This window comes from Mya arenaria, chromosome 3 (assembly GCF_026914265.1).
Source record: "Mya arenaria isolate MELC-2E11 chromosome 3, ASM2691426v1".
In the NCBI taxonomy this organism is placed as follows: domain Eukaryota; kingdom Metazoa; phylum Mollusca; class Bivalvia; order Myida; family Myidae; genus Mya; species Mya arenaria.
Window position 1 is genome coordinate 12,405,751 of NC_069124.1, and position 26,115 is coordinate 12,431,865.

General features: G+C 37.9%; 3 protein-coding genes across 4 annotated transcripts in view; 1 reads left to right on the forward strand and 2 right to left on the reverse strand.

Moving 5' to 3' along the window:
• LOC128225682 (uncharacterized) overlaps positions 1 to 909 on the forward strand; it is a 34,276-nt gene extending 33,367 nt beyond the window's left edge. The window contains 1 exon segment of the mRNA XM_052935591.1: positions 31 to 909. Coding sequence (XP_052791551.1) covers positions 31 to 791 — 761 coding nt within the window. The 3' untranslated portion in view covers positions 792 to 909.
• A 137-nt stretch (positions 910 to 1,046) lies between these two features.
• LOC128227542 (uncharacterized) lies at positions 1,047 to 15,989 on the reverse strand. 2 transcript variants are annotated; one of them, XM_052938191.1, is made up of 28 exons: positions 15,849 to 15,989; positions 15,099 to 15,279; positions 14,812 to 14,921; positions 14,370 to 14,474; positions 13,845 to 14,021; positions 13,534 to 13,649; positions 13,129 to 13,255; positions 12,840 to 12,998; positions 12,495 to 12,588; positions 12,087 to 12,222; positions 11,691 to 11,804; positions 11,024 to 11,131; positions 10,712 to 10,738; positions 10,520 to 10,564; positions 10,334 to 10,381; positions 10,034 to 10,120; positions 9,422 to 9,736; positions 9,241 to 9,262; positions 9,056 to 9,105; positions 8,762 to 8,884; positions 8,107 to 8,202; positions 7,612 to 7,713; positions 4,580 to 4,678; positions 3,826 to 4,021; positions 3,117 to 3,178; positions 2,852 to 2,923; positions 2,297 to 2,516; positions 1,047 to 2,035 (listed from the first exon to the last, which is right to left on the reverse strand). In XM_052938191.1, the coding sequence occupies exons 1-28, from the start codon at positions 15,913 to 15,915 to the stop codon at positions 1,470 to 1,472; spliced, it is 3,624 nt and encodes a 1,207-aa protein (XP_052794151.1). In that variant the 5' UTR covers positions 15,916 to 15,989; the 3' UTR covers positions 1,047 to 1,469. The 2 variants fall into 2 exon arrangements, with proteins under 2 accessions (XP_052794151.1, XP_052794150.1); XM_052938190.1 differs by having other exon boundaries at positions 9,056 to 9,262.
• Positions 15,990 to 17,341: 1,352 nt separating this feature from the next.
• LOC128227546 (maltase A3-like) lies at positions 17,342 to 25,730 on the reverse strand. The gene is made up of 11 exons (XM_052938195.1): positions 25,229 to 25,730; positions 24,513 to 24,692; positions 23,899 to 24,056; positions 22,997 to 23,122; positions 22,231 to 22,338; positions 21,884 to 21,990; positions 21,419 to 21,617; positions 20,988 to 21,176; positions 19,936 to 20,064; positions 18,171 to 18,261; positions 17,342 to 18,034 (listed from the first exon to the last, which is right to left on the reverse strand). The coding sequence occupies exons 1-11, from the start codon at positions 25,473 to 25,475 to the stop codon at positions 17,775 to 17,777; spliced, it is 1,794 nt and encodes a 597-aa protein (XP_052794155.1). The 5' UTR covers positions 25,476 to 25,730; the 3' UTR covers positions 17,342 to 17,774.
• Between the last annotated feature and the right edge of the window lie 385 nt (positions 25,731 to 26,115).

Below are 26,115 nucleotides of genomic sequence, written 5' to 3' on the forward strand. Positions count from 1 at the left end.
ACAAACCTACATGTACATACGTTATTTCAGCTACCCAGCCTCAAATAACCACCTCACCAGACGGAAACTGGATATTCAGCGATATTGACAAAGGAACGATATCGCCGTCCAAAGCTCCGGTCAGTCATGTACGCCACGTTACCGACATGGGTCGAGCTGAGTCCTCGCTTGCTCCGCTAGCTGCACAGAGAGAAATAACAATGAGCAGTATTATGACGCCATCGCCGGGTCCCCTAAGCACACGCAATATTGAGGTCCAGCGCCCTCCAGCTGGCGTTTTCGACCACCGCTCACCGTCAGGATTTTCCGCTGTCAGATCGAGGGAGTCAACATTTGATTCCTTTTTGTCACTACCGCAACAAGTTTTAACACACAGGGACAATTCATCCCTTCAAAAAAGAAAAACCGCTGTGGAGGTGCCTAAGATTAAGATAGACGCCGCCAGCGTGAAGAAAAAAGACCGGAAAATAATGGCACGGCAGTCGCCACTAGGGAGCGAGGGTGGCCGTTTGTCGCCTTTCGTTCCTATCCAGGAAGGCACGTACAGGGACGGAAGCCCACTACCGGAACAGATTCTTACACCTCGAGACGAGGAGACATTAAAGGCAGAATCGAGGCGTAAGCATACAGACCCAACTAAACAACCAGTCGCTCAAGTTCGGCGTCCCCGGAAGAAAATGAGTGATCTGATCGACAAGGACGCAAGTCTCCGACATGTTTACCGGTCACCTTCGCAAAGTCACCACACAATCACACAGCTAGACCATGACATACCCGAAATGGACGTTTAATCCAATCTAACTATAGTGTATGCTGTGAGATGCGGACGTTATATATTTCCACCGTGAGACCTCTCCATTATAGGGTTTTTGTTTCGTAGTGTAAACGTTGTTATTATGTTATTAAAGATGTGCATAATATATAAAATTATATGGATTTTTTAAGCTAGATTCGTTTCCGTTGTAAGGTAGTTATTTATATGTATAAGTTACGATAAATAAATTTATTTGTTAGCGAACTATTTGTTGTTTAATAAAGAAAGCACATGAATGAAAGCATTTATTTCAAAATGATAACAATGAATATCACAGATATATCATATATAAGAGCAAACACGAATATAACCTCTCTCTCTTTCTCACACATACACACGCGCACACGCACGCGCGCATTCACACACACACACACGCTCTCTCTCTCTCTCTCTCTCTCTCTCTCTCTCTTTTCTCTCTCTTTCTCTCTCTCTCTCTCTCTCTCTCTCAAAAATTAGAATTATAATAAATAGCAGTCATTATCAAAGACATACCGTCCAAGTTAAATTTCTATCGGATCATATAAAAACAAATGAACAGTAATAATTAAAAGAAAAAATGAAAACTCGTGACTAACAAATATAACCACTACCGTATGGCTTTACAAAGTAGAAAATTGGAGTTCCTTTATTACAAACGGGTTTTATGAAACACAAGTTACGATGTGTCTACAAGAGACATCACATTATTGGGTATTACAGCCTCCTGCGTCGCAACACTTGTTTTCTTTGCAGGTGAATGCTTTTGTGGCGCTGGGGGTTTTGTGGATGATTTTTCCCTCGTCAGGTTTTTAGAAGGTTCATCAATAGTGACTGTCTTTTCAATTGACCCTGATGGCCCCCCTACTGGCGCGACACGCTCACCGGAAATGCCCACGGGAGACGGTGGCACGAGCTCTCCGGTAGTGTCCACCGGGGCCCATGCCGACCTATCAGTGGTAAGCGACATGGTGACCTCACGGCTCTGTGCTTTAGAGGCCACTGTACTGTCCCTTATGTCGTCGGCGCTCAATGGACGTTCGCTTACTGATATTGGCATAGAGTTTTTCCTTGAATCCTCAGCATGGACTGTGTGCATGCGGGAAAGCTTCAACCTAAGCTCACTTGGTGGCGGTGCGGGGTTGAGAGGCTGGTGTTCCTTCAAATACACCGCTAAGTTATTCAGGGAACTCCTCGCGTGATCAGCTAGTTCACGTGTCTCCACTGCAGCATTTGTAGGAAGCTCTGAAAGGAGAGTTAATAGCCAATGCGTATTTTATTTAAGTTCACCGTAACATCAATAGTTAGCGGTATAATTTTAGACCATGCACGACTAAAGCCAGTAAATGAAAAAAAAAATAGAATAGAAGAGCATTTTTTCTTGCGTCGGAACTAGATTTAGTACATGTATGAAGTATTGCAATTAATTCTGACGCTCTGGCTTTAAACTTAATATATGAAATTAAGACAGATAAATGATAAATAATTACTCTAAAGTATACCTACTTTCAGTCTTAATGTATTTGTCGAAGTATATCTTATCCTTGTAAAGCTCTTCTAGGTATTTCCGACAGTTCACTTTGTCGGGTGTAGTGGAGTCGGGCGCCGTGCGCATGCTGATGTCTGTTAAACCGGACGGCTCCCGGGGCGCTCCGTGTCGCTCACTGTACCGCGTGCATCGGTTAATGCCAAGCTGGGAATCCAGGATCTCCGGGGGCTTGCTTAGCTATAAGAATATAAATATTTGAAATAACTATACGTGTGGGGTTGTATTAAAGCGTAATTGCGAATACGTTTTTTTTCTATTTAGTGTCCCTGCGTAAATGTATTGAAATCAAATAAGCAAAATATTCAAAATATGTCCTAATGCCTAATTATATTTGTATATCAGTTTCAAATAAGACATAATATACATTGTTACACGAGATCAATGGACAGCATGCTCACTAAAGCTTTAACATAAGCTCTTGTATTTATAAACACTATTTCAACTGAAATCTAAATAAGTTACAAAACACATTATCTGGCATAGAACGGTGTAAGATATGAAGAGGTACTGACTTGATTAATACTTCCAACAACCAAGAAAAACTCGTCATCTGACCCGATGTTGCGTTTGCCCTTTGACATGCCCTGAAATGATTTAAAATAACGAAATATGAATATAGATAATGCAATAGATAGACCGGAACACACCAGCTGTCAAAAACTGCCTGTTAATTGCACAAGCATGAAGAGTCGCAAAATGAAGGAAAGAGACACTAATGATAATCCTTGCGATTCAATTGATTTTAAGTTTTAAGTAGCCCATGCAAGTGCTACAAACCTGCATAGCGTTGTCTTCCTCGGGAATCAAGTTTGCATTGCCTGTCCAGGAGGACCTCAGCCCTGAAACAGACATGGCAACACATTGGTTGAAACGTAGCTCAATATTCGTACCTGATTTTAAACTGTATGCCATAGATATACCATCATAGTTTTCAAGACAATTATGTTAATAAAAAATGTAATGACAAACGTTAACTTTAATGCAGCACATATTATACGGAGTGAACCGTTCAAGCTGCTCTCTTACAGATAGTCAGTTTTGTCATTTTTTAACAAGTTGTCTCAAAATCGACTGATTTGAGCATCAATGCATTCAATTCAGTCATATAAAATAATTTACAAAAAAAAATGTTTGGTAAAACTACCGATCAGTTCGTTTTTCTGAAAGTGTTAGAAACGCTCATCAATTTTCGAACCAAAATCATAAACTGCGTTCTGGTCTTTTTTCAGCAGTCTTACATCACTAGTTTCCAGACGTTTACGAGAAAATTTGCTCATTCAAGACACAAAATAAAAAAAAGTTAAAAGTTAAAACGATCAGTCTGTGAGAGGGCAGCTTTAAACGAGAATATGGACTTTAAAGGTCAAGTATTCAATCAGCATTAATGGAACATGAGTAATGAAGTATTGCTGTTTCGAGCCCTGTAAGTGATTTTCAATAATCAATTGTATTTAATCACATTAAGGCTTAAGACAAAATAACTCACTTGATTTTCTGCGGCTCATGTTTGGTCGTCCGTCCTCGAATGTGTCTGAGCGCTTGATCATCTGTGAGCCCGAAGCTGGTGGCCGCTGGGACTGGCTGCGTGCAGGCGCCTTCACCGGCTCGTGTCGCTCTATCTGGGCACTGTCGATGTAAACCGCATCCGCTTTAAGACCGCCCGTGGGACCTTTGAAGAAGATCTGAAATAGTTGAGTGTGCAAGTTGGATTTGAATTGTGTATGGTGTTTGTTGCGAAATTCACAAAGTGTTACGCGGCCATCCATTGTAAATGGTCTGACCACCTGAAAGGAACGGGTGTTTTCTTCCAATTTAATGGAAGCTTTTTTAACAAGCAGCCGTTTAAAGCTGCACTCTCACAGATTTACCATTTTGACAACTTTTTTTTTGTCTTTGAATGAGCAAATGTTTGCCTAAACTAGTTATATAAGACTGCTGATAGAAGATCAGATCGCAGATTTTCATCTCTCCGGTTTAAAATTAATTTTAATTGCCTTAAGCGTTACTAACGGTTTAAGAAAAATGCATAAAACATCAATTATTAAACTTAAAAAATAAAATCTGCGATCTGATTTTTGCCAGCAGTCTTATATCACTGGTTTCCATGCAATTTCGCATAAATTGGCTCGTTCCAAGACAAAAAAAAAGTTGTTAAAACGATCAATCTGTGAGAGTGAAGCTTTAAGAGAAGATGAATCCGTTCTTTGGGATTCGCATACAGAAATGATAAAAAGTAGTACCGGTGTGGTTGGATGTTTTTCTTCAGTGGTTGGCTTGCCGTTTTTATCGAACAACCGCTGTTTAAGCAGACCCCGCTCCGCCGATCCCAACTGTCGACCCTTTAACATGAGAGTTGAATTCTTCAGCACATTGCTTGTTAGCAGTCACCACAAGCAAAACATAAACTAACTAAAATAAATTATTTAGAATTTATAACGAAAAGAGCAGTATAAGTAAAATTCATCGCACTTATAAGGATATGTAAGTACGTGTGCTGATGTACCTCAATTTCATCACACTCAAAGCAATATGTCAGTGCATCTGCTGCTGTATCTCAAATACATCACACTTAAAGGCATATGTCAGTGCGTCTGCAAATGTATCTCAAAAACATCACACTTATAGGCATATGTCAGTGCGTCTGCAAATGTATCTCAAATACATCAGACTCAAACGGATATGTCAGTGCGTCTGCTGCTGTATCTCAAATACATCAGACTCAAAGGCATATGTCAGTGCGTCTGCTGCTGTGTCTTAAATGCATCACACTTATACGGATATGTCAGTGTGTTTACTGATGTACCTCAAATACATCACTCTTATAGGCAAATGTCAGTAGGATTACTGATGAACCTCAAATACATCACACGTATAGGTATTTATCAGTATGTTAACTGATGTACCTCAAATACATCACACTTATAGGCATATGTCAGTATTTTTACTGATGTACCTCAAATACATCACACTTACAGGCATATGTCAGTATGTTTACTGATGTACCTCAAATACATCACACTTGTAGGCATATGTCAGTGCGTCTGCTGATGTATCTTAAAAAACATCACACTTATAAGGCATATGTCAGTGCATCTGCTAATGTATCACAAATACATCACACTTATAGGGGTATGTCAGTGCGTCGGCTGATGTATCTCAAATACATTCTACTTAAAGGGATATGTCAGTGCGTCTGCTAATGTATCTCAAATACATCCTACTCAATTACATCACACTTATAGGCATATGTCAGTATGTTTACTGATGTACCTCAAATACACCACACTTATAGGCATATGTCAGTATGTTTACTGATGTACCTCAAATACATCACACTTATAGGCATATGTCAGTGCTACTGTTTGAAAATCGGAGTCCATTTGCTATCGATAATCGAATCGAATCAGATCAAGTAATTCGATTTACTATCGGACAATAATCGAAAGTTCATATAATCATTTAGGAAATACATTCTATATACATAGTATAATCATGATCATTTAAATTGTTTAATCTAAAATTAGTATGTGTGATGCTATAGTCGTGCTTATTGCAACAGTAAGTAAATATCCATAACCTTTTTCTGTCTTAACGAAAAAAACAAAACACATACTAAATAATTGCACATCAATTGCAAAATGATGCACACCGCATCAAGTATGTTATCTTAGCATTTTATCCATGTAAAAACATATTGAATATTTGTGAACCAGCTTAACATTCAATAACCTATAATATGGATTTTTGTTTATAACAAACGATACCACAAAAAGGTTTCAAAAACAGAATGCATCGAGCCGGGATCCCCGGTATTTGCAGGTTAGATCGGACCCACTACACCATAGATACCGACTATTGGGGTTTTATGAAATATATATACAATTTAAAACAATTTATTTTGGGAGACCTTGTAAGTTTTTAAGCAAAAGTGTTTACATTCACCGCATTTGTGTTAGAGACTGATCTCCCTTGTTAAAAAGAACTCAACGAGAATTTACCGGATGGAAAAATTGACATGTAACCTTATTTTACCGCGTAACTAAAATACGTAGTTACCGGAAGTAACATTAGCGACATCGATTTTGGACAACCACTATCGATTGTCGCCGACTAAGCATTGTCAGCGACGATTTATCGATTGTACTCGATAATCGTTCCATCACTAGTCAGTGCATCTACTGCTGTTTCTCAAATACATCACACTTATAGGCATATGTCAGTATGTTTTCTGATGTATCTTAAATACATCACATGTATAGGCATATGTCAGTGCATTTGCTGATGTATCTCAAATACATCACATGTATAGGCATATGTCAGTATGTTTTCTGATGTATCTCAAATACATCACACTTATATGCAAATGTCAGTGAATCTACTGATATATCTCAAATACATCGCACCTATAGGGATATGTCCGTGTGTCTGCAGATGTATCTCAAATACATCACACTTATAGGCATATGTCAGTTCGTCTGCAGATTAATCTCAAATACATCACACTTATAGGCATATGTCAGTTCGTCTGCAGATGTATCTCAAATACATCACACGTATATGCATATGTTTGTTCGGCTGCAGATGTACTTCAAATACATCACACTTATAGGGATATGTCAGTGCGTATGCTAATGTATCTCAAATACATCACACTTATAAGGCATATATCAGTGCGTCTGCTAATGTATCTTAAATACATCACACTTATAGGCATATGTCAGTGCGTATGCTAATGTATCTCAAAAACATCCCACTTACAGGGATATGTCAGTTTGTCTGCAGATGTATCTCAAATACATCACACTTATAGGTAGATGTCAGTGCGTCTGCTAATGTAACTCAAATATATCACACTTATAGGGATATGTCAGTGTGTTTGCTGATCTATCTCAAGTACATCACACTTATAGGGATATGTCAGTGTGTTTGCTGATCTATCTCAAATAAATCACACTTATAGGCATATGTCAGTGCGTCTGCTAATGTATCTCAAATACATCACACTTATAGGGATATGTTAGCGCGTCTCAGACTCATCACACTTATAGGGATATGTCAGTGCGTCTGCTAATGTATCTCAAATACATCCCACTTATAGGGATATGTCAGTGAGTCTTCCAATGTATCTCAAATACATCACACTTATAAGGCATATGCCAGCGCGTCTGCTTATGTATTTCAAATACATAACACTTATAGGCATATGTCAGTGCGTCTGCTAATGTATCTCAAATACATCACACTTAAGGGATATTTCAGTGCGTCTTCTGACCTTCCGTGTATTGTAGTCGATGTCCTCCAAAGGAGAAGATGTCTTACTTCTATCGCCGCCGACACTAAAGGCAACCTGGCGACCGGAGGCCGGCCTGATAGACTGGAAAAGGTGCATAAAGTTGTGAATGCATTTTTATTAAACAATTGTGAAGATGCAAGCAAAATCAACAAATCTCATTTGGGATTTGATATTGTAAAAGGTAAATTTTTAAAGCTTTATTCTCAGACTTATTCATTGGCACTACAAACGGTTGCAAATGCTAGTTTTCCTATTAAGCAAGGGGCATAACTCATCAATTTCTTTTAATCAGAGTGGTACGTCTTAGTACACAATATTATGGCGCTTTGTCATAATGAACTCGTGTATAAAGTTGCATGTTTAAATCGAAATGGATTCTTATGACTAATAAAAGTTTTTGGACGACGATGACCACAATGACAAACACATCACCCATAGCATAAATGCAACATCAAATTATACTTCATTCCTTACCACTGACTGCCGTTTATCCTCCTCCCCGTCTGTGCCGCTCGCCGGCTCGCCGAAGTCCCAGGAAGCCGTCGGCCCGAACTCGTCGTCCTTGTATCCCTGGATACCAAAAGGGGTTGGATTAGCTTATACAAAACGACTTAGATTGGAACCAATTCAAAGTGTTTAGCAGTTTAGTTTCAAATTACCAGACTTACACTTATTACAATAACCAGAATATATAATTTAATTTCTATCAAGCCTGTACATTTTAAAGATGCACTCTTACTCTTAAATAGAATTACCACAATTGATATAATTGTTTTAATATACCAAAATGGATAAATTCATATCAAAAGCAATGGTTCTTATTAGTGATACCAAGTTTAATTTGAAAGAAAAATGCAGAAAACACGGTATTTCTACCATATGAAATGATAGTAGATCAAAGTAAATCTTTTAGCATTCACCAATCATTTAATATTTTTGCGTTTTCAGCTAGTAAATACACAGTCATAATCTTGTTATTAATTATTAATATTTTCCAAAAGTGCATTGTTAAGTATGAAGTTTAAGGTTTATCACTCAAAATTTATGTTTGTTATTTATGTGTTTGTACTGATTTTGAATAAGAGTGCACAATTTTTTGTTTTACAGGATATCTACGCAGAAAACTTACCCCGACTGGACGACCGTCTGTGCTCCTCTTCAATCTCGGGAGTGCAAATACATTAAACCTTTTCCGCAGTTCCATCTGTTTCAGATAGATGTCTTTAGGAATAAGTTTACCGTCAACATTTCTCTGAAAAGATAAATAAATCCGTGTAGGTAAAATAAATATTCTGTTGCAACTTCTATGAATAAGAATTTGGGATATATTTCCAATAATTAAGAATATTTTACTGTTGCAATACCTTATAATTAACGTTTTTGGTTCGAATTCGGATTCAATATTCGATAGAGAAATCCATACCACAACATTCCCTTCCTTGTCAAAATGGAACCCGTCTGGTAGTTCCCCACTTTGACCCGGTGTGAATCCAGTGATTCCATATCCGGCCCAGACGCTTTCCTCTTCCATCAGAGCTGTCTCGATTTGGGAGGGCGAGCGCGCTTCCACTTTGACCTGAGTGTCCGCCGGCGCTACATGTAGAGTCTTTCCTTTGGGTTTTTCGTCAATCTAAATATGTCAGAGATAGTAGTAAGTAAACAAGCGTAGTTAAGCTACAGCTTAGCAACAGAGTAGTATATCAGGATACGAGTGTGTGTGTAACAAAACTCGGTGAAAAATAATTCAGGACAATCGCAAATGATGTTCTTATTTACAAGATTTGCTTACAATGTCGTCAACATTTTTTGCTGTGTTTGTCTTCTCGTTCCAAAAGTCAATTTCATCCAACTCGTGCTCAATCTCTTTCTTAACAATGTACTTGTCCATGAACGGTGCTCCTCGAGCCAGCGGCTTACGCCGCTTCCGGCGACGCTGACCGTTGTCCGTGTCCGTCTCACTTCCGCTGACATCACTTTGCTGGCGGCGGCCCTTGGCGCGCTTACGCATCGCCTTCTTTTGGCGGCGGCGGTCGAACTCTAGCTGATATTGCTGTTCGCGGGTCACGAGCGCCCCACCAAGTTCTCCCTCATCGTGTCCGTGTCGCTAACAAAAACAGACAGTAAGAAACATTGATTACAACGTCTAAAATATGAGGAAAAAAGTTTATCATTGCTGCAGACATGTATTTTTTAACTAAATAATAAATGTTTCGCCATAACTTAACCTGAATTTGAAGTTTGTATAAAAAATAAAACAATGACAAATATAAGGATTGAAAAGTATTTTTCGACGGTTAAATTTGCAAAATTCCCGAGAGTTGTAAAATAACGCCAATGCGAGTGTACTGCATGAATGCATAAACAATGCTAAGCAACACAAACATGGCATGCACCGTCTCACCTTCCTGCGCTTCTTCCTGCCGACCACGTCCTTGGCGTTCGACAATCCACCCGGAGGAGTCCAAGTCGCACCTGCCAGCCGCCGCCGCTAAAAAGTAGAAATGTCAATACACTTGCTCACTTAAAAACATTGTGGTTCTATTCTATTACATTTCTTGCATCAATAAAAATCAAATATACATACATGTAACTTAATATAAAGAAAAATACATTTTAAGTGAATTAAGAATTACAAACAATGTTTTGACGGTGGATTTTTAGAAAATGAGGATCATGATAGGTCACATTTGTTTAATGATACCTTTTCCATTAACTGCTTGGCCCTCTCCTCTTTCTCAGAATCGTCGGTCTGTGAAATAAAATATAATCCACATTGAAGCAACTGTTTGTCATCTTATGATCAAGATATACATACATCACGTGTCTATATAGCATGAGTACACACATTCATATCAATGTTATGTCAGTGATATATTCGGAAGCCTACCTCATATTCGTCACTGGATTCCGGTTCTTTAGGGTGCTTAATCACCTAAAATAGATATGAATTTAATATTTAATTAAGCTTTAATTAACTAGTGAAACAATGGAACAATGTTCATTTGCTTCCGATATGTTGACAAACGAATATATTTGAAAAACAAAATACCTTTCAAGAAATACATATAGGAGCACATACCTTATCAACCATTTCTTCGGGGTCCTTCTGAAAAAAAGAAAGAATTGGAGATAAGTATGTGCATGATGTATGCATGACACCTATTGGATTCAAATACTGTAGAGACGTTTCGTTGTGTAAAATGTTTTTGTTGATATATTTTTTTGCGAGTACAGCAAACCATACAATTGCTTTCCTCCAGAAAGATGGCATTCGTTGCTACAAACACAGATAAGAAAATACTACAATATGAAACAAAATATCAAATTTGAAGCACCGCTTTATTATATGAATCATTTTGACGTTTATAAGGCGTTTATTCGGTATAGTTACCTTGACCTCCATTTTAATTCGGAGCTCCTCTGCTTGTTTCTCCTTCTTCCGGCGCTCCTCACGCTCGCGCTCCTTTCGCTCACGTTCCTTCTTAATCCGCAACAGCACCTAGTTAGGAAAGGAAGTCACGTTATAATTGATACCTCATCGTGATTATAGCATAATAATTTTAATAACATTCATAATGAGAACGCAGCTACTGAACAAACAAGGGGCAAATTTCGTTTCTTTCAAATACAAATTCTTAAATGAGTTACATCAAGTAAGTGACTTGCTGTGAACATTATCATGATGACATTGCCCCTGTCTATTAGTACTGTAGGTGCTTTGATTACTCTTATGTTTGTTTAACTGACAGTTCTGGTATTCTTATTTATACCATGTTTATTTATATTTTTTTAAAAATGATATAAGGAGTTAACTCTTATAAGAAACAAAAATAAACGAATCATTCGTCGAACAGTAGAACAGAACTTTCTAGAAAATAACCCACTCTACAGAGGAAAAACAAAGCGCTGAAAGATTGCTTTGGTGAAATTAAACGCCAGTAAGTATTGAGTGGGGATGCTGTGGTTTGTCCATGAAATACAAAAAACATCATTTGGCAGGTATGTGCTTCCGTAGAAGCTAGTTTTAAACGTTCCTATGATGTTTTTTCGTCTCTTACTTCGTCATCTTTGTCTGGTCGTGGGGTGGTCGGTGGTATAGGTTTCTTGCCGGGTGGAAACACGATGGGTCCCAAACTTTCACCACCTTGTATATCTTTTCGTAGCTGCACACTCTTGGAAAAAACAAGGTGAATTATATTAGTCAGGAAAATCCTAACCTTTCAATATTCAGCTTTAACAATTGCTAAGAACGTTCTGAAACTATTTTTATACACGGGATATGTGCGGAATAATATAAGTCAAGAGTACATTGTGTACTTCGTTTAATAATATTTTTTTTGTCAAAGTACATCGCATGCTTCCCTGCGATGAAAAACTTCTAGGATACTGCAAGATTAAGATATTCCGTGATAATCCGCAATTATTGCTCATCTGTAGGCGACGTGCGCACGCACCTTTGAAGTCTCCACTCTTTTCTCTGCTTCCACGGGTTGTCCGTCCTGTAACTTTTTCCCGCCCCCAGGTTTCCCAATCTCTGTCAAATCAAACGTCCCCTCCCGGTCTGGTTTTTCCCGTTTAAACGGTTTATATCTGAGTGACCAGAGCAAGTAAATAAACGACGTCGAAGTAAAGAAATATGCTTTTGAATATTTACGTTTTGAAGGTTTTTTGACTACTAGTTAAAAAGATTTTAATAATATACAGTATGCGTTTTTTAATTTTTAACCATGCTGTTTATTCCAAAAGGCTGCTGAACAGCATAAAGATGTAAAGCAGGTATATTATTGTCAAAGTTAAATTGTAAATGACAAATGGTTATGCAAAAAGTATGCGTTATCGGAATCAAAAGCGTTATTTCTTACGCTGGGTCCTTCCCGTGCCTGATGTTTTTTATGGCCTCCCTTTCTTTCTCCCCATACCCAGCCAGACTGTCCGGGGTCGATTGCCGGGAACCCTCTGGAATTTAACCAAACGATTAATACGAGTGATGAACATTCTGTACTATACCTCGGATTTTCATCAAAACGAAACACTTGAAGTTACTGCTGTTCCATTCTTACGGATGCATTGATCCTATATTTAATACCAAATTTTCTCATTTCAATCCCGTGACTTGAAAATACAGCCTATTGGAACACTTCAACACTTATATTCTATGCAAAACCTGACAAACAGACGAATACAATTATTAATCTGATGCATCTCACCTTTCTTAAGCATCTCCTCATCATCCAAGGACGCGACGGTCTTGCGCATACAAATGAAGACAATAATGATAGCAACAATCAGGATTAGCGCCAAGATACCAAGGACTATTAGTGCGATCACCCAGCCCGCCAGACCACCAACGGCCTCCTCCTCTGGGCCTGGAATCGGAGTTCATAGATAAGCATTTATATAATCATACATGTATATGATGACGAGGATGATAACGACGACTGATACCAACGATTCTTAACGAGGATACCAACTGACCAACCATACAAGTCCACCTACCGCATGTGAAATATGGGGTCATGGTTAACCTCTGTCCGCCACTGGTCACCGCCGTGGATGTCTGAGAGCCCTCGCACTGTTCCGGAAGTACCGTCGCTTGCAACGTCCCGTCGGAATAAAGAAGCGCCTGAAATAATATATAAATACCAGTTACAGTTTCAGAAACGAAATGTGATGATTCAAGTACATGTATATGGTATTTGGCTAAAGAAATCCGTGTGGAGACTGGCCACTTTTCAATTTACTCATATAAATAGTTGTTCACTGCACTCAAATAGTTCGAATTTACTTGCTCTTAAGCGTTTAAAATTGTCTCTATTTTCCATCGAACATTTGACAAATGTTTTAACACAATCTGTACCCTTTTATTTATCAAAAATGAAGCTTGAAAAATAATCAAATCACCCAGCATGCAAAGCGATGAGTGTTGATCCCATCCGGACTGACGTCCGCGTTGTACGTTAACGTGAAGGTGTCAGTCCCAGAAGAGTCCGTGTAGATGGAGTACATCTGACCACCACCTTGAAATAATTCACAATGCTGTCGTAAATCGTAATTATCAGAATTCCAAAAAATATAATGCAAATGATGACACCACAGAAAATCAGGAAGTGGGTTGCTTCCACCTACTAGAAACTGTCATATTATAAGCGTAATATTTTTTACATAATAGTCAGAAATTTCCACATCTGTCACTGAAGAGACCCGATTCTTACTTGTAAAGCCGAGGTACTGAGTTGGGTCAGAGTTGCCGAACTCCATGAGTGTCTTGTTGGTACACGTGTCAAGTGTACAGTTCTCCACGGTAACCGCTGACAACAGCACCTCGTATGTTACACTATAGTTCCCCAACGCAAGGTTCGGCAGTTGCATCGCCGCACTCGCCACAAAACCTGGTTGAAGACGAAGTTGATTACTAGTTTGCAGTTGACTTTATTGTCCTGTCGGGCGGGGAGCCAATATTTATATTTACATGTAACGCATGATGCTTTAGTAAGTTACTTTTGCACTCACCACGGGTAAAATTGCGTTTTGTTTAAATAGTCATGGCGATTCATGGTTATTCTGTATGCAGTAAGAGTATGAACACTGATTTCTTTTATATCTGTCTGCATAAAAAGTGCATTTATTACAAATGGGGACATATATTATGACACCCTCTGCATAGAGAATTTCTGGCTGAATAGAAAGAAAACTACTGAACATTGTTCGCAACAACATCAATTCAAAATAAAACGTACCATCTTTGACGAGGATTTGGACGTTCGCGACTGTTTCGTATCCGATCTCCGAGCACGCCCCGTCAGTGTTACTGGTGAACCGCTCCCCGGTAGCATCATCAACAGCTGAAAATATATAGTTCCATTCTCAGATATACGCAGGGCGCCGATTAGAAAATGAGTAACAATCAAAGAAGAAGAAGAAGAAGAAGAAGAAGAAGAAGAAGAAGAAGAAGAAGAAGAAGAAGAAGAAGAAGAAGAAGAAGAAGAAGAAGAAGAAGAAAGAAAAAGAAAAAAGAAGAAAAACATAGAAAGTTGTAAAAAGGACATATAGTATAAAAACAACAAAGAACATACATAGTTTATATATAATCATACGGTAGCTGTGACACAACAGTTTATCATAAAATATTTGTTTCTAACTTCCAAACAGACTGGTTATAATGCTTTTATGGACGTATACCTGTGGCGAAGTAGAATATGTAGCTGTCTGTGTTCTCGTCACTGATTGTCCGTATGTCCAGGCACACGGACACGTTGATAAACACTTGGAAAAATATCTCAAAATTCGTCCTGAAAATACAAATTGCTTAAATTCGTACGGGGCTTCTTTTAAAGCAAAACAGGAGAAATAGCGGGTACATTTACAATACTTGTTAACAGTTCTTGGGTTCTTTTTTACCCATTCAACAAGTGAAGACTAGTCGGTACACAACACTTTAGGCCCTATAATAAAAGCCATGCACTCACCCTAAAATGTACTGTGTCCCTGAACTCTGTTGACAAGTAAGCGTCGCCACGTTACTTGAGTAGGACAGTGCCGCCTCGAAGTTGGAGACCTCGGTTGCTCCGCCGCTCGTAGCCACTGTCCACGTGCCGCGCGTACTCGAATGCCACGTGCCGTCACTTAGCGGCAAGGTACATTGGCCGTCTGGGTTTTGGAAGGTGATTTTTTTAAATTATTTACAGATAAAATGAATTGCCTATAAAATGATGTATAATAGATTGTTATATTAAAAGTATGTATTAATTTTGTTAAATCTTATTTGGGAGAAAGGCTGCATTTTAAAGTAATGTAATTCATGTCCTTTTGACAAAGTTGTGGAAACCGCACCAGTTGTATTTTTGTCGACAAGTAACAAATACCCCTAAACAATCAGAATGAAATAATGTCGAAAACAATGGTTCTTATGAAGGATACCAAGTTTATTTTGAACTAAAGGTGCAGAAAACACGATATTTCTACTTTATGAGACGATAGTAGATCACAGTAGGTCAACGATAATGTTTGTCATAAATGTGTATGCATTGCTTTTAAATAAGAGTGTCATTTTAAAAGAATATGTATAAATTCTAAAGTTTTTTTGTAACATGCTATTTTAAATAGTGATAACGATACAGTAAAGCCTGTCTAGTAAAAAGAAAAAAACTACAAACGTTTTCCATATCGGGATTTGTTATTTAATAATGCGACGTGAAACAGAGAAAATATGTGCTTACCTGTTAACACAAAGAAAAGTCCAAAACAACATAAAAATAAAACTGCCGAAGACATAATTGTAGCCATTCTGGAACTTGAAGATTACTTAAGTATGCTTATTTTTTTCTCATTTTGTCTTTAAACATTATTACTTACACCGTCAGCCATTTTGTTTCTAAGTTAATTAAGATCTTTGTTTTAACAACGATCAAATATCTGTTGAGATTTTGGGTCATTGTTTGTGGAGTTTCTCCCCTATTGTTCTAAACACAAAGGCACCGTCACGCACATACGCACGGACTCTCTCAATCTGAAACCTAAACCCTACCACATTAATTGATTTAAAGACACTGCGATTATAATGAACCAAAACGGGAAAATGGTTAAATAGCTAAGCAGTTGATATATTGTTTGTATTTTCAGCAGAATGATTTAACATGAAGCTCTTAATTTAGCCTTGCTCTTTGATAAGGCCTAGAAAAAAAATCGTTTGGTTAGGGTAACATCCTTTTCAAAAATAGGTAGGGTAGGTAGGCATTTTTTTATATTTTTTTAAATTATTATTTGGTTTATATAATAACGTCATTTTTTATCCTAGCGGAATAGTGTTAAAGATATCTTCTGTACAAGCATTTAAGGTTTTAAACTACATATTGAAAAATAATTCAATAATAATTATTTTTTTAGTGTTTTCATTTTTTTTCAAAGTGACTGTAACAACGGTAGGGTCGGCGCCTATTCCGTAGGTAGGGTCGGGTTACCCGATTTTTTTTATTAGGCCTAATGTTGCCGATTGTTTTGTACTGCGTTAAAGTTAACAACGTTGTAAACGTAATAGTTGTTTGCTTTTAAATCTTTACTGCAATAAAGATTTGGTGGACACAGTTGTGATCTGCTGTATTTCACAGGATTTGAGACAAATGTTTAGTTGTAATTGAATATTATCCAACTATGGTAGCACATCATCAAATATTTCATCTTTGAAAGTGAACAGCTGATGTCGTTTATCACGTTATCAACATCCATCAAGTTCTGAACAATCAGCCCAATATCTCGAAGGTGATAGAAGCCTGGATGCATGCAGTCATAACTATATTAATTACAAATACATGTTAACTAAAGCACAAGCATTGAATTACGCAACATTTGTGCGCACCGAACACAAATTGCAATACATGTACACAGTTTATGCACCAGTCAATTGTAACCATGCCCCCATGGGGAAAAGCGGGGACTTTTCGTTTGACTGTCGGTTCAGCAAGTCACGGGTAAAATCCCCGACAAATGCCCCCGCACCCCGGGATACCTAGGCAAGGCCCATTTCCCTCTATTTTAGGCGCGAAAACAAAAGCACCGCATCCACTATGCACTGCGGGGCTACCTGGAAGGTAATACACGGCCCTTTTACAATTGATTGGTGCATTAAATAAATGAGTCTGTGTCAATAAATAATGAAGTTTTTCATAGTTTATTCCGTAATATAATTTGTTACATTAGGATAGATATTCTTCACACATACATGTATGTATAAACGAATCTATCATTTGCCTTTTTAGCACATTAATGTATAACAGTCGATTTAAGATAACATATCAAAATCATAGCACCAGTAACACAATGAAATGTCCATGGTTACTTAGTATCGTGTTTCAAAAGCTTGCAAATGACAATAAATGTTTTATAGTCTCACAAACAACAGTTATACAACACACAAACACAAACACACACACACACACACATACACACATACACGCACGCACGCACGCATACACAATGAGGTAGTGACACATTCTTTTTACTTTTAAAATCATCCGTACTCTATCAAATGTTGGATATAATTATATAGTTATCTAAAACACACCCACACACCCACCTCGATAATCCATCAATCTACACACAACACAACTCCACTAGCCATCAATCGGCACAGCCCTTCTTTCAATATTTTAAGCCTGCAATTCGACCTCCTCCAGGTGCACAACAAGCCCCTCCCCCTGGTTCAATGTCACGTTATTGAGCTTGACCATGTGGTCCCGGCGGCCCAATTTCGTGGCGAACACAACTTTGCCCTGCAAACCCCATGACGAGGCATTTAGTTGCTTGCTTGTGGCATTGCCAAGGAATGCCATAACGAGATAGCGTTCCCCGCGCGTCGTTCCCCGGCCGTACATGAGTACTTGTTCATTCAAATCACCGTCCGGTATATCTAAAATACACATGGATTCTTGAAATGGATTCAGAAATAATAAAATCGTACCGTATTACTGTATATATCTAATTAACTGCGCTTTAACTGAAGAAGAAAAAAAATACTGCATATACATAGACGTTCACGGCCTTACCTATCTTGCTGTTCATGAACGCCGGATTCTGTCTAAGTGAAGCCAGCTCTTTATACAGGAGCAAACTGGACCCTTCTGTTGCATTCTCTTTCTAAAATACAATGTTTTATTCTCCAATACCAATTCACCAAATATAAATACATTCAATATCAACAAGCTAGATAAAATTACTCCCATTACAAATACCGTCAATATAACTACTACCAATATCCCCAATATCAATACACACCCTATAAATACTCCTAATACCCAAACATTTACATTCAAAAAACTCAATATCAATATCCCAAATATCAATACACTCAAAATGGATAACTAAAATTTCAATATTCTCATTATCAATACACTTGATATCAATATCCTCAAAACCAATATCCCAAATAACAAGACAGTCAGTATCAATACCCATAATATCAATACAATTAATATCAATATCCGCGATATCAACACCCCCTAATATCAATACATTTAATAACAATATCCCTAATTTCAATAAACAAAATATCAATATCTCAAATTTAAAAACACTCAACGGCTTTACAATCAAAATCGGTATCAACAAAATCAATGAGCACAAACTAAATACATTAACTATCATTTCACTCAATATCATTACACTCACTTTCAACATCTCCAATAGCAATACACTCAATAGTAATTTTCCCTATATCAATATCACCAACATCAATACTCTTAAGACGAATATTTCACTTATTAATACAGTCAATTTCACAACCCTCATGTACAAATAAGTTTCAATATCAATATCCCCATTATCGACACACAATATAAAAACACCAAATATGAATAGACTTAATATCAATACCTCCAGCATCAATATCATATCATCAATGTCCTTGATATCATTGTTTCCCAATATCAACACACTCAATGTCAATATATCCAATATCAATATACTCTAGGTCAATTTCCCAAATATCAATATCCACATCAACAATATTAATGCCCTTTGCTTCAATACTTCATTATCAATACCCTCAATATCAATATACCGAATATCAGTACAGTCAATATCAATATCCCATATATCACTATCCCCAATACCCCTACACTCAATATCAATACTTTTAACATCATAATTCCTAATATATGTATCTTCTTTAGCAATTCAATTAATATCAATACTCTGGATATCAATATCCCGAATACACTTAATACCAATACCTTAATATTAGAAATTTCGATATAAATACCCCCATAGTAATAATCGAATACTCAATGATACTTATCATTACTCCTTTTATCAATACCACCAATATCCATACCCTCAAAATACTCTCATTATCAATACCACTTTCCTTAATACCAACATTTCAAATATGGATATCCAAACCCTCAATATCCTCATTATCAATATACATTGAAAACAAATACCCCCGATCTCCAATATCAATACACTTGATATAACTTTACACTCCTTTTCCTCATTAGTATTACCGGCAATATGAATATTCCCAAAACAGACACCCTCATCAGCAATCTCCCCAATATAAGTCCATATAAACAGCCGAGTCTTTGACGATTTTTGTGTTGGCGACTCTACGTTATAGGGAACACAATAAATATCTAAATGTTAAAAAACGTTCCCTATACGCGCATTATTGTGGCTACCCCAATATCAGATTCATCAATACCAATATACAATGTACACTAAATACCAGTATTCTTAATATCAATACACTTAAAATCAATACATTCAAAAGCAATACTGTGCACTCTCACACCTATGTTTTCCAAAAGTTACCTTTACGTTGACGACCGACATATTTGTGACAGAGGTGAAGGGAAGCCAGGGTGTATGACTTTTCGTGAAGCCCGCATATAAAGTGCTGTCCCACTGCATTGGATTCCGCTCAGAGTCTCGCGAGTTATCCTGTAATTGATATTTAATCAAAAGAATAAACAAGGATTAAAAAGCGACTTTTTTCAATGCTCAATGTTCTGTTTATGTTACATAATAATGCACCAGTCAATTGTAACCACGCCTCCCCCCTAGGTCCGGGGAATAGCGGGGATTTTGACTTTCGAACTGATGGTAAAACCCCAGCCAAATGCCCCCGCACCCCAGAGACTCTATATAAGGCCCAATCTCAGCTAAAGTAGGCGCTAAGACAAAACCACCGCGGTCACCCGGCTCTGCGGGGCCACCTGGAAAATAAAAACACGGCCCTTTTCCCCGGCTATCCCCGGTATACCCCCGGACCTGGGGGGGGGGGGTTACAAGTGACTGGTGCATAACTATGACTTTAGGTTGTATGGTAAGTGCCATCGTCGGAAACACCCCATACAATACAACGTTAATTGCTTCGCTTATATATAACTGAATTAAGTGCCGTGGTTGCCGACAATGGGTTAGTGCAGTCATTAGCACTTATTATTCTCACCAAGACGTTTCGGGTTCGATTCCCGACCTGCCTGAAACCGGACGAGTGAGTTTCTTCCGGATACTCCGATTTCCCCCAAAACGCAAGATCACACTCTCGCCTTAACAGAGAGTTATCAATATAATGTTAATAATAATTAATAACTTATTTCATAATCTTCATTAAATAAATAAGCTTTAAAAACAATAAACATAGCAACCTTAACTACTAGAATGTTCAACCGGTAGTTAGGGATTCAAAATATTGGTATAATCTAGATTAGATAATGTACATAATTTTTTCTCGCTACAAAACAAAACACCCGTAACCAATAAACCATAGCTATTAAATGAAATTAAATGAATGTAATATTGGTGTTTTCGTGGAATCATTCGTGGACGTCATAATTGAAAACACTTTCAGCATACCCTACCGGATTGTTGGAAGTGATGGCGTATGGGTCTTTCGGTGGGAGTCCCCGGTAGTCTCCCCCGTGCATGCCCAGTTCCTCGCCGTAGTAGGTTGTGGGGGTTCCCGGAAGTGTGAGCAGAATCATGTTCAAGGCATCCACGTACTGGATACCCATACGGTCAGCAATCCGCGGGTTGTCGTGGTTACCGATCTGTCATTAGATATACTGGTCAAAAACAGGTCCAGTGACAACTTCTGCCTATCAGAAATATAATGGTGCTTGGAAACCAAGCTATCACTCCGATCCTTTTTTTCGGTTTTCTTTTCCGTGGATGCTTTTTAAGTAAAAATTGACAAGGGTTTGAGAGGAACTTAAGTCGTGAACTATAAAACAAATATATAGTAATTTTAAAATTGTATAGCATAGATGCACATGCAAGTTAAAACTATTACAACAAAGTTTGGCCACTGCCCCGACGAGATGTTGACGCCATCTCTAATGGTTTCCATGAAGCAGCTGGCCAGGGATTTAGTACAGGGTGAGGCCTTTCCCCCCAGTGGGATTAGATCGAAGAAGAATGGCACGGAACCCGCCTCGTAATACTGCATCCGGGCCTCCTGGGGGATACCAACTGTCTCCGCCAATAGGAATCTGCAAGAAAACGTAGATTAGAATTAAGACCTTTTTACTCTATGTTATCCTTTTTTACTAAATAAACACTGACGAAGTGAAGGATAAAAAAAGTTAAGGCGTTGAGTTATACCATGAATAAGTGTTCAGTCACAATGCACATTAAACATAGCTCCTTAACCCAAGTGCATGTGTTCGAATAAGAAGAATACTGTTTCTTTGTATCATTCAGAATGTCGTCAACATTTTACTGTTATGCATATTAAACCTGTTGTTTTCACACGTACCTGTCTCCTCCAAACCCATCCAATATGGACCTCCATTCTCGGACAACATCAAATATTTCTGGCTGGTTCTTTATATATTTGTGGAGGTTTGGATCGAAACCGTTGGTCTGCCAAAAAGGAACATCATATCTTTTTTATTTTTTTTTCGTATTTTTTATATTTATTGAAAACGATTTTGATGGTACATGATAAACTTGTAAAAAATATGAAATAGCGTTCTATTGATTCGTAAAAGATGATAAAACGTCACGGTTGATCATTGTCAGATAACATAAAGAAGTACATATATAACATTTTGCATACTGCTCGTGTAATTTGACGTGAACATTTCAAATGCGTTAACGTACCGCTCCTAAAGGTTCATCCATGGACTGGTCCTCGATCTCAAACAGATGCGGGATTGCGTCAATCCGGAACCCGTCCACTCCTTTCTGTAACCAGAACTTTAACACTTCCTGCCAAAAAAGATAAGGCATAGTGATGCATTACACCAGTGAAATCGTGTCTAGAAAATAGAATTAATGTTATTTACAAATGTGTTTGTGGGAGTACGAATATGTATTTTTTTATACCAAATGTGCTTAATACCTCCCCCCCCCCCCCCGAACTTATTTCATCAACAACTGAGTGTAATTAATGCCTTAAAGCTGCGATTTCACAGATATACCGTTTTTACAACTTTTTTATTTTTTGTCTTGGAAAGAGCAAATTTTTGCGTAAATATCTGCAAAACAATGATAAAAGACTGCTGACAAAAGAACAGATCGTTTATTTTCATTTTTCCGTTAGAAAAATGATGTTTTATGGCTTAACCCGTTAGTGGCTTAAACCGTTACTAACGAAATGCATAAAACATCCATTTTTGAACTTAAATATTTTTTGTCAGCAGTCTTATATACATGGTTTCCATGCATTTTCGCATAAATTGGCTCGTTCCAAGACAGAATTAAAAAAGTTGTCAAAACGTTCAATCTGTGAGAGTACAGCTTTAAAGTTATCTTTGAGCTTTTATTCTTCTATCGGAGAGTTTTAGCTACCGTTTACAAGTGTACTCGACACTAAAAACACTTGGATAGTCATACTAGATACAACGGACAACCCGCGAAAAAATACCTTTATATGTTCCCTGACAGCATGGTTTCTGTAGTTGAGGTCCGGCTGTGAAGCAAGGAACGCGTGATAATAGTACGCCTGACGGGCCTCATCCCACTGCCAGGCCGTGCCTTCAAATACGCTCTTCTGCATTATACAGAAATACAACAAACGTAAACATTTGCCAGATAATTTGCTGAGATTTTGGGTGGCATTTTGTTGCACTCGGAAAAAACATGCGCTCTGCTGTTTAACACATTGACGATATAACGACAAAAAATTCAAAATGTTCAGAAGAAACCTCGCTAGGATAATTATGATACAAAATTATTGTAATCATTTGTCATATGACTTAATTTTTGATTTGATAATGTTTCCCAATCTATTCATTTACGTTCATCTTATATAAACTTCCGCAATTTAGCACCCCTAAGCATTTAAAGAGGGTACGGAGCCATTCGGAGCTCCTCGGCCATTTTTATCGAAAACAACCTCGGATGTATTTGGACGGTTTACATACTCAAAAAGTGGTACGTTTAAGTCCGCTGCAAGTAGATCGCGTAGTAATTTTATTTAGCAGTTAAACTTTATGACGTAACTCTTAGGAATCTTAATTATGTTTGCAATAATTCACTTCACTAGCAATCAATTTAAAACTTAGATCAATAAATACAACTCTTAAACACAACATTTGATTAATGATATAATTCAAAAATTTACGAACTACTTCAACTGATGTACCGGCGTACATCCGAGGTTGTTTTCGATAACAATGGCCGAGGAGTTCCGAATGGGTACGGAGCGGAGTAACCATAGCATGTGTAAACTGAAAAGTTCAAACTCAAGCTTTCACGAGACATGTTTTAAAAGTGTTTATAAAAGGGGTGTTCTCTCTTAATTGTACTCCATTTCATTATGCTTACCCAGTTGTTAGGCGGAACACGTGTGCCATTTTCCAGGAGGGTCCCATTGTTCCAGACATAAAAGTCCTTGTAAGGCTCCTCTGACCGCCGGCTCGCCTCGAACCATGCACTCTCGTTACTTGTGTGGTTTGGGACGAAGTCGATTATGATTTTAATGCCTATAATGAAGGGAAACTCCCACTCCATTACCTGTGATTGTAAACTTACCATCGTGGATCAGTTCAGATCAGATCATTGAGAAGGCTATTACAAACTAGTAAATTTGAAGAGTTAAAATCCTAACTAATAGAGTCGAACCCCATTGGCTCGAACTCCCAGGGACCGGTGAAAATACCTTGAGCCCCAGGAAATTCGAGCCAAGCGGTAATATAACATTTAATAGAAAAAAGTCGGTCCTTAACATCCAGTTCGAGCCAACGAGGTATTTGAGCGAATCGAATTCGAGCCAACGAGGTTCGACTGTAGTATACATATGTACAATGGCAGCAAACTGAGCCCATAATGTACGCATGCAGTGTAACATACATGGCACCTAACTGCTGTTTAACACGCACATTAGACGTTCAGATTTCACTCTGGGCAAGATTGATTTGCATTTGCCTAATTTTACAAACCCCGTTCATGCGCCTCGGTCATGAGTTCCTCAAAGTCTGTCATGTTTCCAAAGATAGCATCGACCTCGGTGTAGTTGGAAACGTCATATCCGAAGTCGCGCATTGGGGACGTGAAGAAAGGACTCAACCACACGGCCCCTACTCCCAGGTACCGGAAGTAGTCAAGTTTCTCGATGACACCTGAAGTGGAGTTTGATTAGAAAAAGGGCAAGCCCAGGCAATTTAAGAGGGGTTACATCCGTTGAGGCCCCTCCGATTTTTTTTATTTTAACTGCTATATGTCTTTCAAATATATATAAAATGCAAACAAATCTACTTATCTGAAAGCAGACTAACGGGACAATCTAGGATTTTATCTATCTAAAATAGGTCATTTCATTTAACCTTTTTATGTATAAACACTTAGTGAGTTTGTCTTTAACGATACAAATATTCAATGAGAAATGCAGAGGTTTAAAGCAAAATGTTTTCCGATGCGGGGTCGTGCGCGCACATGTCAGAGTATTCTGGAAATGATATTTAATAAATAAACATTTTATCGTCTCAATTTCCTATTTACACATGTCGCAAAGATATTTCTATTATTCAATTTCAATATGTCTTCCATGACATCAAAGATGCCATGAAGACATTCAGATATATCATTTTTGAATCGAAATTAGACTATGTCCCAAGCTGTCATGCGAGGAAAAAAACTGAACAAAAACGGATCCAACCTCTTAGATCTCCAACGCCGTCATCGTTGCTATCCTTGAAGGACCTGGGGTAGACCTGGTATATGATGGTTTTCTGCCACCATTCCAGTGGCGCTGGTGGCGGCGGTGGTGTTGGGCCTCTCACATCCGGTAAGAGGAACGTGACGCAGACGACAGCTGCTATCCCACCGATAAGACACACAAACAATATACCAGTACAGATCGGCCTCTGACAACAACCGACCTTTGGTTTGATGGCTTTGTCCATGCCCTCTATTATTTGTAAAACTATTTAAAGAGTATCACTAAAATCTTGCATTAGATTCAAATAACAAGGAACAAAATGAAGTATGAAAAAGTTATTCCATGTTTAATTCCAGGCGAAGAACAATCGAATGCTTCTCTCGAATTGCAAAGAACGTCGAATTTTCCAATTTATTTCAATTATTTTTCAGCTTTTAATTTCTATTAGAACCTTTGATAGAGATCTTTGATGATCAAATAACAGCGATTTAGTACTTTCATTCACAGAAAAGACGTGTTGTTCTTTTATATACATACATTTATCTATCCGTATTTACTTATTCGCTAGGCGGGAGATAAGATGGACGGGATTTATAACATTAATTCCTTGGTTTCTATGCAAAAACTTAAAGATCAGCATAGGGGTGGATTTACTCTCGTAATAAGTGTGGTGATAAGAAAAAGCGTTTAAAGTGTTAAAATGGGATGTTAATGTCCAATGGTAAATAATATGACTTGCCTTAGTAATTGGGTGAGTTTGCTTTGACAGAGAATCAAGCTCCAATTATCGAAACTTCTTGATATTAATCAGATTTGTAGCTTATTTAATTTATCCATTTATCTAACTTGACCTTGATTTTTCGAAATAAAAAGTAGCTAATCGT

Coding starts and splice junctions, on each gene's coding strand:
- LOC128227542 (XM_052938190.1), bottom strand. CDS start 15,915: ATGGCTACAATTATGTCTTCGGCAGTTTTATTTTTATGTTGTTTTGGA. Junction 12,589..12,839: donor TGAGGAGATGCTTAAGAAAG/GTGAGATGCATC, acceptor GTTAAATTCCAG/AGGGTTCCCGGCAATCGACC. Junction 11,805..12,086: donor AAAGAGTGGAGACTTCAAAG/GTGCGTGCGCAC, acceptor GTTTTTTCCAAG/AGTGTGCAGCTACGAAAAGA.
- LOC128227546 (XM_052938195.1), bottom strand. CDS start 25,475: ATGGACAAAGCCATCAAACCAAAGGTCGGTTGTTGTCAGAGGCCGATC. Junction 21,618..21,883: donor GATGGGTTTGGAGGAGACAG/GTACGTGTGAAA, acceptor GTTTTCTTGCAG/ATTCCTATTGGCGGAGACAG. Junction 20,065..20,987: donor CCATCACTTCCAACAATCCG/GTAGGGTATGCT, acceptor TATCAATTACAG/GATAACTCGCGAGACTCTGA.